General features: G+C 39.6%; 2 protein-coding genes across 16 annotated transcripts in view; one reads left to right on the top strand and one right to left on the bottom strand.

Moving 5' to 3' along the window:
- Nucleotides 1-13358, bottom strand: part of FBXL13 (F-box and leucine rich repeat protein 13) — a 204693-nt gene that overhangs the window by 1628 nt on the left and 189707 nt on the right. For all 12 annotated transcript variants that reach the window (XM_049096636.1, XM_049096633.1, XM_049096637.1 and 9 more), the window contains one exon: nucleotides 8669-8832. In XM_049096636.1, coding sequence (XP_048952593.1) covers nucleotides 8669-8832 — 164 coding nt within the window. The remainder of the gene's footprint in view (nucleotides 1-8668; nucleotides 8833-13358) is intronic.
- FAM185A (family with sequence similarity 185 member A) overlaps nucleotides 1-13358 on the top strand; it is a 78125-nt gene that overhangs the window by 63106 nt on the left and 1661 nt on the right. For 3 of the 4 annotated variants that reach the window (XM_049096648.1, XM_049096647.1, XM_049096653.1), the window contains one exon: nucleotides 7905-7980. In XM_049096648.1, coding sequence (XP_048952605.1) covers nucleotides 7905-7980 — 76 coding nt within the window. Of the gene's footprint in view, nucleotides 1-7904; nucleotides 7981-12632; nucleotides 12703-13358 lie in introns of those variants that run through there. The other variant, XM_049096649.1, reaches the window with a different exon arrangement.

Here is a 13358-nt window from a genome sequence, read left to right as displayed (position 1 = left end):
CAAAAGTCACCTCATTAATATAAACCCAGTTGGGGTGGAAAGGAGTTTGTTATAAAAAGACACCCAGTTCACTTTTATGGCTCTGAATTGATTTCAGGAACTGAGGACAAGACCAAATATTATGACAAAAGATGTTCTCATTGTTCTTGTAGCCCAGGAAATTTCAAGCGTTTGGGGAGCTGTGAGCCAAGAACCATGACAAAAGACCAATATATATTTCTCATAAATCACAATATCACAGCATTAGAAAAAAAAAGTATATCTAACTCAAAAATGCCTTCTCAAGGGTTTTCAAGGGTAGAACAATGCCATTTTTCTAGGAAGTTGGTTTGAATATTGAGGCCAGTACTAAAAAAAAAAAAAAAAAAAGTAATTGGCAATTTCTGTAGGATCAGAAATGAGTAATGATATTTGCCTATGAAGGGGCTACTTTGCCCACTATTACCATATATTACACTGAGTTATTAATTGCAAAAGTCTGGAAACAGTCATTGATAAAGAAGCTGGTATTACCACATGCTTTGAGTTAAATTTGTGCTCAATGGCTATATGTGTTCAGGCAGCACATATGAAATTGGAAAAGGCTGAGATGCATCAGTTGTTTAAAATGCATTTCATTTAAACCAAATTTTAGATGTATTAAAATAATTATAACCAACTCAACAGGAAGACAACCATAGCATTACTAATTCCATCTCTTACCACATTGCTTTTTGGCATATATAATTCCACTCACATAAAACAAAAACTAAAACAAAACAAAACACACAAGTTTAAAGAATAACATAAGTAAAAGCAAATTATGGTAATTTCTAGTTCTGAGCCATCAATCCTATGAACTAAAACTTGGCAAACCAGTGTCTTCTCTTTAGAGAAGTACTTTTTCTCAAATTTGAAAATTTTAAGTTTATGGTCAAAGATGAAGTTTTACATTCTGGTAATGTTTTAATTTTTTTTTTTTTTTTTTTTTTTTTAGTGTGGTCCTACATTTGAAAATTCTTTTTTTTTTTTTTTTCCCAAGCCAAACTGTATCCAGCTTTATTAAAGATACTTTTCATAAACAATCATGGTATTTCAGGCAGGACATGGGCGGACGATCGTTAACAATATACAACAACTTTCAAACTCCCTTCTTCAATGGACTACCAAAATCAGAAAGCCACTATAAAACCCAATGAAGTCTTCATGTGATGCTCTGAACAGGTAAAGTTTAGAGTGAGGGTTGACAGTTCACATTTAGCATGTTGTTTAACAACTTTTCACAAGCCGACCCTGACTTTCAGGAAATGAAATGAAAATGGCAGAATTATCAATCTGAAGATCCACAAGCTAAAAAAAGGAACTCTTTTGAGGGACGCCATCTCAGTGGTGACACCGTAAAGTCCAGATTGCCTGACATACTGGGAACCATTTCATGGGATCAGGTTCCAACAGGTCTCTGGGTTTAAGGGAGTCAAGTCTATGTTGAAGGCAGAGAGGGAGAAGAGGACATAAAAAAATGAATTTTAGTTTTTCCACACCACCAAGGTGGCTCATGTGTGTCAACATCAAGGAATCCCTCCTCCTGGGAGCCAAGAGGAAGTTTCTCAAAACTAGAAGGGGAAGGTGTTTTTCCCTCTTGTTATCAATCTAGCTTCGGAGATATTCTATTAGTGACATATGCCCTTCCCCCAAAACAACAATGAAGTGTTCCGTGTGCTAACAACATAGCTTAAAAAAAAAAAAAGTAAAACAAATTCTGCATTTTTATAAAACTTGATAAAAAATAGTATTTCAAACTGTACAGTCACCAGAAGTACACAGTTATCAAAAATGCACACACTTCACTTGGCATCTCCAGCACCTTCAGCTTTCTGTGCCTGGTGTGTTTTGGCATCTCTATTTTCTGCAGGGTTATTTCCGTCCTTGCCAGCATCAGCTTTCCCCTTTTTCCCTTTGGGTACCTTCTCTCCCTTCTTTGCAGGGGCCTTTTTAGGCTTGGGCTCTGGCTTTGGAGGAGCAGGTTTAGCAGATAACCTTGCAGATCTTCTCTGTGGCTCATCCTTCACCTTGGCTGTATCTCCTTTAGCCTCCCCTTCAGCCTTTCTCTTGGGCGTGGTGGCGACGGCGGCGGGATGTAAGCGCTGGACGCGGGGATGCGGCGGCAGCGGGCCTTGGCCGGTCCGGGGGTCGTTCTCGCCTCTTCTTCACACTGCTCTGAAAATTCTTATATATGATCTTTATATGTCCTCTAAGTAGGACATCATTGTGCAGTAGTAAGAGTGTTATATCTTTAGCTTCTTCCCATTTTCTTCTGAAGATTATTCTCCCCTTCCAATTCTATGGAGCTGAGATTGTTAAGGTTTTGAGGGTGTTTTTCATGAAGATTGTTTTCCCTTGAGCACTTACTGTAACATAATACCAAATGTCAAGGGAATCTGAAGCATAAAATATTGGCACCATCAGTTTCAAATATAAAACACCTCCTCGGCAACAGAGCTTCATTGTTACTAACCCTTCACCCCATGTCTGCCTATTTAAACTCAATCCATCTTTCAAAACTTCAAAACAATCCAGCCTCTTGTAAAGACCCACACCCAATCAGTTCCTCCTCTGAACTCTATAGAAAGTTGATCATGAAGTTAATTTCTTTCCAATACATAGCTCCATGGCATTAATTGTTTACAATTTTAAACTTTATTGGGATGCCTGGGTGGCTCAGCAGTTGAGGGTCTGCCTTCAGCTCAGGGTGTGATACCGGGATCCAGGATCAAATCCCACGTCCGGCTCCCTGCATGGAGCCTGCTTCTCCCTCTGCCTGTGTCTCCGCCTCTCTCTGTGTGTGTCTCTCATGAATAAATAAATTTTTTAAATCTTTAAAATAAATAAATAAATAATAAATAATAAATAAACTTTGATATTTTCCTTTTGTTTAAGAAGATAGTAAATTATTTAAGGGTATATTCCATTTCTTTGTATCTTCAGTGGGAACCCAAACAAGACATTTTCAGCAGTTTACACCAACAAGGGAAGCCGTTTTAGCGCTCTTACGTCCTGCAGGTTTGTTTGAGGCATTCTTAGGTTGCTTTTTCCAACACCCTCTTGCCCCCTGCCAGGATCCTCCCAAACAGCAGAGCTCTGGCCTCACATTCTGTAGTTCACAGTAGTTGGTAATGATTCAGTGTCACTGATGATAAGTCCAGTACAACTATAGGCAACAATGGCCTTGAGCTTTAGGAAAAGGATGAGTTTGAGGAGTAAAAGATTTGTAAGTAATTGACTAAAGTATATGTATCCTTTGGCCTCAGAAGAGCAACAGTTTTTGAAAGGTCTAGATAACTGATAGGAAGATAAAAACTCTTAATGCTAAATTTGTAACATATGAATAATGGGTCATACAGTTCCCCAGTCAGCTACGAGCCAGGGTAAATGAGATGATAATTAGGGCAAATAATGGGAGTTTGAGAAGATAACCAGCAAGTTGGGGATGCTAAATCCTCAATATAGACAAGAAAAAATAGGGAATGAATAGGGAAGAGGACTTGTTAAATGCAATCTGATGAGACAGAGTGAACTTGAGTTTCGTATTAAGCACTACCCATGGGGGAAGTACCCAGTGGTATGTGCTGTTAACTTCAAGCAGATAAAAGAGCAATTTTGTTTAAGGTAAAAAATAAATTTACTTGGGAATAGCAGAGGAATCGCAATTAAGGACAAGCAAGCTATGGTAAGCCATAAGCAAGTTCAAAAAGAAAAAGGGAAGGTCAGCTTTTATTATGTTTTAGGAGGAAATTGGGGAGGGTTGTTTTCAACAAAAGTTTATTGGAAAAGAACAAGAGTTTGAGGTTGTGGCAGTTTCTCATTGGCTGCAAGTGGTGGTCAGTGCGTTGTTGCTGGGGCAGGGAGGGATCTTCCTTTTCTGAAAAGCGGAGATAAAATTCCTGTGAAAAATGTCCTCTCTTGTTGAAATACAATTGTCCTTGAGCAACACAAGGCTTAGGGGTGCTGACCCCTTATTTCTTGACTCCATGCCACCTTTATCGCTTTATCATAGCTCTTAGTGGCAATCATTGCTTTTTGTTGTACTCTTCGTCAGCTTCATTGAAACTCAACATCCGAAGGTCCCCTGACCATTGGAGGTGATGCTTACAGACCAGAGAGAAGCAAAGGATCAGGTCTCTGATCCTTCTCCCTTCCCTTCTTCCCCAGTCTCAAAGGCCAGGACGTTAAGGCTTTCTGTAGCTTAGAGTGTTTCTGAAGCGGATCTTAAAGTGCGTATGCTTTCACAGCACGGTAATGGGAAAAAAATGAAAATCTGAATCTGTCTTGGGGCAAATCTGAGCTTATTAGAATTAGAATGCCAGCATAAACTATTCCCTAATCCACTTTCTCTCCACCTTTTAGAAAATCCTTAGCCCATGAACTAGCTGTCCTTACCACCTCACTTGAACCTGTGGCATCCATCCTCTTAGGACTGACTCCTAAGACTCAGGACCTGGCCAACAGAACAGACCAGCATAGTGTCTGCCAGCAAATATCTCCGAGTGCTTTTTCACAAATCCTGTTTTGCTGTGTGTTTGCACACATGCACTTTTGAAAAGTATCCAGAAACTTGAAAAATGTAGAAACCGAACATTCCTGCCAAAAAGAACTCTCTCTCTCTTTAGTTATCAAAGTAGTTTGGTGGCCTGGTATGATCAATATATGGGAGCTAAGAGATGCTGAAAAGAAGATGTCTGCTTAGGAATTACTATGTGTTCTAAATGTCTTAGAGTACATATGGAATCCTTTGACTCCTTTCCACTCTGGCTTGACTTAAGTTGTCTCTAAGACCCTTGGACCTTGTAGGAAATGCTTTGGGAACGGAATCAGTGCACTGCTTAGTGATCGTTATTCATTTAACTTGGTGAGGCAGGCATCTCTGGATCAGTAGAGAACATGATTTTCCAAATGATACATACAAACAGTTGTGAAGTATCACATTAGATGTTTAGTAATAATGAGGTACTGATGATTTTAAGTGATTTTTGGTTTTTATATATTAAAGGGGATTTCAAGTTATTTCTATAATAACACTACTTGCTCTCACATACATTTCCTCCTAGTTTCTTGAGTAGCATAAAAGGGGGTGGAGTGTTGGAGCCAACGCAGATTGCTGGAATCAGCAGCCTCTCAAACGTACACATCAGCAAGTGAATTGGGCACAACAGAACCCATGTCTCCCCTTATTTATCAAGTCCTTTGAATGTCAGAGCTTTAAAAAAAGCTTGAAAATCACTAAGCTAAAGGTAAAAGAGCACCACCGTGATGATTAAGATATAGGTACAAAAAGTATGGCTCTGCCTTTTATTTGTTTGACCTTGGAGCTTTATTTAAGCTGTTTAAACGAGTTACCTTATTCATTTTTAAATATGGTGGTATTTATGAGCATTAGATGAGATAGTAAACAAAATAGGATTAACAGAATAAATAGCAGATAATAATTGTTAGGTAATATTATTTGTTCATACTAATAACATTCAGTAGCTCCAGATTACAAAGGCCTTTCCCCAAAGATTTTTCCATGAGCTAAAGAGAACTCTGATTAGAGTTTTATTTCCTAGCAACAGACCTCTCAGGGGGGTTGGCTAGTACTTCATGCTGCCAGCCAGCAACTGCTACAAAGGCCTTCAGGATATCTCTTTTTGGAGCTCTAAAAGCCACCAAGACTTTACTCATCTCTTTAGAGTTGAAAGTTTTGGACTCTGAACACAAAAATGTCAGAAAAGGCCCTTTATTCTTTGCTAATTATAGACTTAATGTCTCTTTTACCTCTTTGTGGCTCAGACCCTCCTGGGTTGTGAAGACCATTGTTTGGGTCTTGTTCCCTCTCTTCAACTATGCTCTTCTTCCTTTCCATTGCTTGTTTTTCCCACCGAAGGCCATATGTTAAAAGGTTGGTTGTACACAATTGATTCAAATCTAAACTGATATTTTTGTCATGTTTATGATCATAGTTGCTACTTATTGCTCCTTGAATTAAAGGAGCCTAGATTATGTCTCCGCATGATGCTTCTGGAACCACTTCTTGTGATCCCTTTAGGCTCTGGGGTTGGTAGAATGACAGTATATCTCCTGCTGAAAGCTCTCTTGCAAAATTTGCCAATTTGCTCTTTGACCAAAAGTTTCCTACTCCCCCACTTCAGCTGGACAGGCGTCTTTGGTTTGCAAATCTGGCTTAAAATTTTTAGATTCCAATGAGTATAGGGTAATTTATACATAGAAAAGTTTCTTCTGATGACAGTAATTGGATTTTAAGAGCCACATCATAGGATATTTTCTTGTTCAAGTGGAAACAAACATGTGGGAGCCCAACACTTTGTGATTCAAAGCCATTGAACCACTTCCCACGCAAGAAAAATTTCCTCTATCCCAACTACCAAATGTTCTATTTCACCCAGACAAAATGGCCATTGCAGTTGAGGGAGCCACATTAGTCATGGAAAGAGCAAACAACTCTGATTTTTTAGAGTCAATATAAGTAAGCGATTAGACATCATCACAAACTTGAGTCTTGAAAGGGCCACATATTCTGTGCAACATTTCCAATTCCACCCAAGGATTTAAGTGGAGGAGGAAGCCGCTTTATAATCCTTAGAGCTGCCCCCAAACAAACCTGACCCTACCTAGCCAGGCCTTAACACTTCTCCAATCAAAGTTTTCAGACCAGGTATTTTGGAAGTTCCTTGACTAAAAAACAGTACCTGTCCTAGAAGTTGGAAGTCAAGACAAGTATTTGCAGAGCCTTACTAGTCCAAATGCTAGGACTCTCCAAGCCACTCTACTGTGGGGACTGCCCTTCTTTATTGCTAGACAAAGACAGAATCAGAGGATTCTAGGCCTCTTTCCTACTGGAGTGTAGCAGGGGTGGGCCTATGAGGAAGACTGAGGTGGTTTGGCCTTTTTAGACAATGAGATGGACAGACAAGCCAGGTGCCCTCTAAACACTAGGACCATGTTTCTGCTTCTTGCTGGTAGGGACAGCCAGCTGTGGTGGTAGAAAACAAAATAGGCCTTGACTGTCCTAGCTTAGGAAAGGAATCTTTCATAGATCCAACTAGTTGACTAGAGTTTTGCATCGGGTTTTGGGGGCCAAGCCTAGCTAGTAATAAAGTCTTACTTTGCCTTATTTTGTTTTTGTCACATATTTTTAATCTAGTGACTTTGAAGGCAGGATTAGGATATTACAAAATATTTTGGGTCTTCTTAACCAAACACCATTTTTATCATACTTTAATATCCCATACTATAATTAGGTTCGTGTAGACCCGTACTAGAAAGTCTCCATTCATTCTTACTTAAAATCCCACTTATTAGAAGTTTAGTGATATTACCTCCCCAAAATACTAATTTTGTTAAAACTCAATGAGAAGATTAGAAGCCAGACTCTTTTGTGTAATAAGTTATTCATTCATTGTCATATTACCCAAAATTGTCTGTTTAATGATATGACAGGGTTGGCAGGGACTCCCAGGACCTTATTTTATGGTATCCTTTCTCAATGAAGTTAATATCCATTTTAGTCATCGCTAGACCTATTATGAAGGGTATGAGTCTCCATTCCTCTTCAAAAATTTTCAAAGACCTGCTTCTTTTCTTCTGACCCAGCTTCAGTTGGCCTCCCCCAATCAGGCCCAGGCTCAATGAGAGTGCCTGTCTTACTAGTAATAATTTTTGTGTGCTTCCCCCTTCCCCCCCCCCATTTCATTTCATTTTAACACATACAGCCTTAGATCAGAAACCATTTTCTTCCTCAGGCTTCAAGTGATCAGATCTCCTAGTTCAGCTTGTGCCAAGACTATTTAATTAAGGAAGTTCCTCTGTGACATATATGTGCTTACACTTTATACTTTGATAATATTAATTCTTAGTATTCATTTTTCCAGCCTGCTGCAAAGAACCAGACCTTCAGGGATTGGTCAAGAATTCTCATTTTGAACACTCCACTGGTTACTTCATCAGGTCAGCTAAAACTACTTGCATGTTTTTACTCTCCACCAATAAGGAAACAAACTAAACAATGAAGCAAATAACTGCTTTATATTTTAAAACTCACAGAGTAGACACCTGAGACCCTCTCCTTATATAGAGTGCTTATTTATCTAACGTTTGCTTCCATGGAAACATTTTGCAAATTGTAGGAACCAGCACTTGGCCTGTAGCAGTCAAGCCAGAATACTTTACTCTGAGCTGTAGCTCTTAGAGGAAATCCCTAAATGAGTAACAACTATCAAGCAACTAGCTTTGAGAGAGATGGGGCTTAGGGGAACTGTTAGTAATTTATACTTAATTGTTAACTGGTTTAATTTAATTATTTCTTAGCCTGTAGGGGAGATTAACTGAATGGAAATATTTTTGAGAGATGAGTAGAGGAAGAGGTCATGATAGTTCTACGAGGAGCAGAGTTAAGCTTTTTAACACTGGCATGGTCAAAGAAAGGGAGGTGAGAAGGTCTGCTAGTAAAGGGATATAAAACCGCAAAGACCATTTTAGAAGAAAGCGTAATAATGTTCAGTTCAAAATGTGACTTCAATTAGGCAAAAAGTAAAATGAAACTTCATAACTCTGAAAGCCACTATGTATTACAAATGCCATTCTGTTGTCTCAGAAAGTTGTTCTCAAAGCTTTTCATATTCGGGTTCGTACTTACTTGGAAATAAGTCTGCAGTATTGCATCTTAAGGATTCGAAGTTGTTTGCAGCCCATCTGAAGGTCCTCAAGCATTTGGTCAGTAAGCAGGACACAACCAGAAATATCCAAAATGTGCAAGTAATGGCATTTTGCTGATAACATCTCCATCGCTGAGTCAGTAATCTGAACACACAGCCAAAGTTAAGTACTGATTATTCTGATGAACTCCATCCCAAGAAAGAATGTGTACTAGGCAATTTGAGCTGCTGTAACAAAATACCATAGACAGAGTAGTTTAAACAACAGACATTTGTTTTGCATAGTTCTGGAAGCTGAGAAGTCTAAGATTAGTTTACCCACAGACTGAGTGTCTGGTGAAGACCCTCTTCCTGGTTTGCAGATGGCTACTTTCTTGCTGTATCTTCACAAGGCAGAGAAATAGCTCTGGTTTCTTCCTATTCTTACAAGAACAGTAATTCCATCATGGTGGCTCTGCACTCATGACCTCAATCTAAACCTAATTACCTCCCTAAAGCCTTACCTCCTAATACTATCACGTTGAGAATAAGAGTTTCAACATATGAATGAGTGGGGGGCAAAAATTCAGTCCATAACAAACAGAATCAAAACTCTTGCCCGCTTGTCATGGGATGAGCCTATAACTCATGTTAGTCATTTAACTGTTTGCAGAACAGAAAATTATATTTTAGGTAGTGCCAATAGACTTTGTGATCTTGCTGTTATTTTCATTTTAGAGTTGTCTATTTTGGATGGGTAATTTCATCAAAATTTCCTTAGTAATACCTATTACACCAATATGAGCATCTTATGAAATGTTGCCATAATGGGATTTGGCTTTAAACTTGAATTCACTCTAAGGCATCATCAGTTTAGAAACAGAGGGTTAATAACATAGTATGTTATAAAACTATGAGGTTAACCCGCATACAAGGTCAAATTACTCTGAGGAATCTGAACATCTCTTATGGTTTGTGGGTAGAGTAACACGGTTATGGAAAGGGACAAGTAGGGGAGACATGTTTGTAGGCAGGGGAAGAAAGAGCAGAAGACCACAGAGACCACATGAATCTTATTCTGAAATATTCTGCTGAGGGTTCTGACTTTTTTTTTTTTAAGATTTTATTTATTCATTCATGAGAGACACAGAGAGAGGCAGAGACACGGGCAGAGGGAGAAGCAGGCTCCTTGCGGGAAGCCCCATGTGGGACTCGATCCCAGGTCTCCGGGATCAAGCCCTGAGCCAAAGACAGACGCTCAACTGCTGAGCCACCCAGGGATCTGGGTTCCAACATCTTGAGTTTGCCCACATGTTCTGCAGAGATAATTCAACTCCAATTCTTAGATTATTTTACTCACTCAAGGCCTAGCTTTTGAATTCATAGCTAAACTGAGACTGGCTGTAGAATCAACGAGATTATTTTCCTCAAAGGAATTTTTTTTCCAACTGGATTTAATTTCTCATTTTAAATGTCTGAACATTCTAAAAAAAAAACATGCCATGAGGGACACCTGGGTGGCTCAGTGGTTGAGCATCTGCCTTTGACTCAGGATGTGATCCCACACTGGGCTCCCTGCATGGAGCCTGCTTCTCCCTCTGCCTGTGTCTCTGCCTCTCTCTCTCCCTCTCTCTCTCTCTCTCTGTCTCTTATGAATAAATAAATAAAATCTTTTTAAAAATGCCATGAGGCTTGGCTCTTGTTTTTAATATAAAGTTGAGAGACTTATACAGAAAACCCTTCAGTTTGAAATGTACACTAAGTTTGAAAAAACAGATGTTGTCATTGTCTGAGCATGGCCTGTTTTCAGAACATGTTTAGGACCAAGGTTTAACATTGTGTCTGATTCTCCCAAAAATGCCTTCAGACATTCCTGCCATACTGTGTTTGTCTTTGAGGATCTGATGTCATTGGAAAGAAATAGGAAGGGAAAAAAAGCCCTCAGAATTGTAGAACACAAGAAAGACAGTGAGGAGATGCAAGAGTCCAGGATGGGTAGAGTTCAGAGAGCTAGGATTTATTGCTTCTGAAGGAGTGAAAAAGGAGGCCAACATTTCCATAGATCAGAAGCCCAAGATGTTCAGTGACTGAACTGTTGTTGTTGGGACTTATGGGGCTGGGAACTAGAGTCGGAGGTGACTGGCTAAATTCTTAACTTCCCGATACGAGGTCCTAATGAGCAGAGATTGTTATTCCCACTTTAGTGCTGGGTAAGATGGGATCACAGTACTAATTACTGAACTTGGTGAGCTGGTTGCAAGAAAGAGCTGGTCAAAAAAATAAAATAAAATAAAAAAATAAAATAAAATAAAAAAAGAAAGAAAGAGCTGGTCATCCAGGAGATGGATAAGGTGACCATTCAAGATTGCCTCATGGGCTTTTGAGAAACCTAGCCAAGGATGATGAGTCAGATACTAACGTGTTTAATGGCTCATCAAAACCAATATAGGTAGAAATATAACATTGTATGTCAACTATATTGGAATTTAAAGTAAAATAAGATTTAATTTTAAAAAGCAATGTAGGTGGAATACATTAGACTGGACCCATAGCCTTATGATTTCTCAATGAGGAGTATTCCGATTGGCCCAGATTATAGTCACTACATCTTTTGAATCAGGATGCTTACTTGATTCACAGAGATAATAAAGCTAAACCCTTCTTCTCTCTTACATTGAGGTTCTGGAATAATCTACTCCTTTCCCTTTTTTTCACCCTATATATTTGATATAGGGTGATTTGTTTTGTAGTATCTTATTTGTGTAACATCCTCCTTAGTTTCTAGGCTGCAAGATAGTATCCTCTGCCCAGTTTATAGGAGGAATTCCCTCAGCTTCTCCTTACCAAAAACCAAAAAACCCCCAAATCATACAAACAAAAAAATCCTCTGCCCCAACTCCTCTTCTCACTGGAATCTTTACTTCTCTCATTCTCCTACTTTCCCCTCTAATTAGTAGAGCCACTAAAAAGCTGAGTCCCCATCTGTGCCTGCTTTATGGCCAGGGTAATTCCCAGTGAGCCATGTGTTTCCCATGTGTCCACATGTCTGTATGCAATGAAAACAAGAACTCTGCAGAGGGTCCATGGTCAGTGCTGCTAAGTGTCCTGACCCACTTCTAGAACCAGATGATGCTGACCAGAGACATTTGGTTTCTCTAGTTCTAAACAAGTATATCATTAAACAAGAATTTTGCTGTGAACTTTTTTTTTAAAGATTTTATTTATTTATTCATGAGAATACACAGAGAGGAGAGAGAGAGAGGCAGAGACACAGGCAGAGGGAGAAGTGGGCTCCATGCAGAGAGACTGATGTGGGACTTGATCCAGGGTCTCCAGGATCACGCCCTGGGCTGCAGGTGGTGCTAAACTGCTGAGCCACCGGGGCTGCCCTGCTGTGAACTTTCTAAATTAATTTTGTCACAATTTACCACATCATCCCCACCCCCCCACCGCCTCCTCTTCCTTACTACAGCACAGTTAACTATGGAGGAACTAGGAGGTTTTAGCTTCACTCTCTTAATCCACTCATCACACAAACTAAACAGCTGAGAAGCTGAATATTTAGACTAGCTGGAATGCATGGCATCCTGAGAGTTTGGGTGACACTTTCCTAAAAAGAAGTCCATTAGTGTGCACCACCGAAGACAACACAGTTGTTAAATGTTCTTTTAATTTCTGAGGATTGTCTTTTTAAAGATTTTTTAGTTCTCTTTCCTCTGCATGTTTTTATTCCTCCAAGTTTTTTTTTTTTTTAATTTGTTTTGGTCTTTATCTTCTACTTTAGAGGCTTGTTTGTTATGTCTGGTAATCCTTGATTGTCTACCATTTATTAATAACAAAAGGACTAAACACTGATGGGAAGCTCTGAGTGCATGATATGGGTCTTCTCTACATAAAGCTTCAATGGTTAGATGGATTATTAGTTGGTAAACCCCCAAATGTCAATATTTTTCTTTCATCCTGCAGTAGTCAAGAGCCTCCAGAAAAGAGGGTCCCGTCCCGGTCTCCTGCCTGAAGGGGAAGACCTGGCAGCCACATTCTAGATGCTGCGTTGGAAGAGTTCTTGAGTGTCTCTGCATTTGGCAGTCACTTAATTCCTGTTTTCACTTTTGTACCCAAACTCTAAATTATACGTAGTATCTCCCAGCCCAGCAACCCTCTGTTTCCTGAAGGCTTTTTTAAGATTGATTCATTCATTTGGGGGGGGAGGGGGGTGTGCATCAGAAGGGAGAGAATTCTTAAGCCAACTCCCTACTGAGTGCTGAGCCTGATTCCTTAACCCATGAAATCATGACCTGAGCCGGAAACATGAGTTGGACACTTAATCAGCTGAGCCTCACCGAGCAGCCCTCTGTTTTTCCTATCTGTAGAATAAGTGGTAGAGAGCAGTTTTGCTCCCCAGAGGACATTTGGCAATATCTGGAGACATTTTTTTATTCTTACGAGAAGGGGGTATGGAGGACCAGGAGCTACTGGCATATAGTTGGTAGAGGCAAGGATGCTGTTGAACGTTCTACAGTGCATGGAACAAACCCTCACTACAAAGAATTATCTCATCTAAAATATCAATAATGCCAGGATTGAGAAATCTGGGAAATCAGTATCTAATCTTTTGGTGAAGGTAGGGAAGGGCAGATGCCCAGAGGTGTGAAGTAGAGGAAGAAATCTAGGGATCTGTCTACTTCTCAAGAA

This window comes from Canis lupus, chromosome 18 (assembly GCF_003254725.2).
Source record: "Canis lupus dingo isolate Sandy chromosome 18, ASM325472v2, whole genome shotgun sequence".
Lineage (NCBI taxonomy): Eukaryota > Metazoa > Chordata > Mammalia > Carnivora > Canidae > Canis > Canis lupus.
This window is presented reverse-complemented; position numbering and strand designations above follow the sequence as displayed.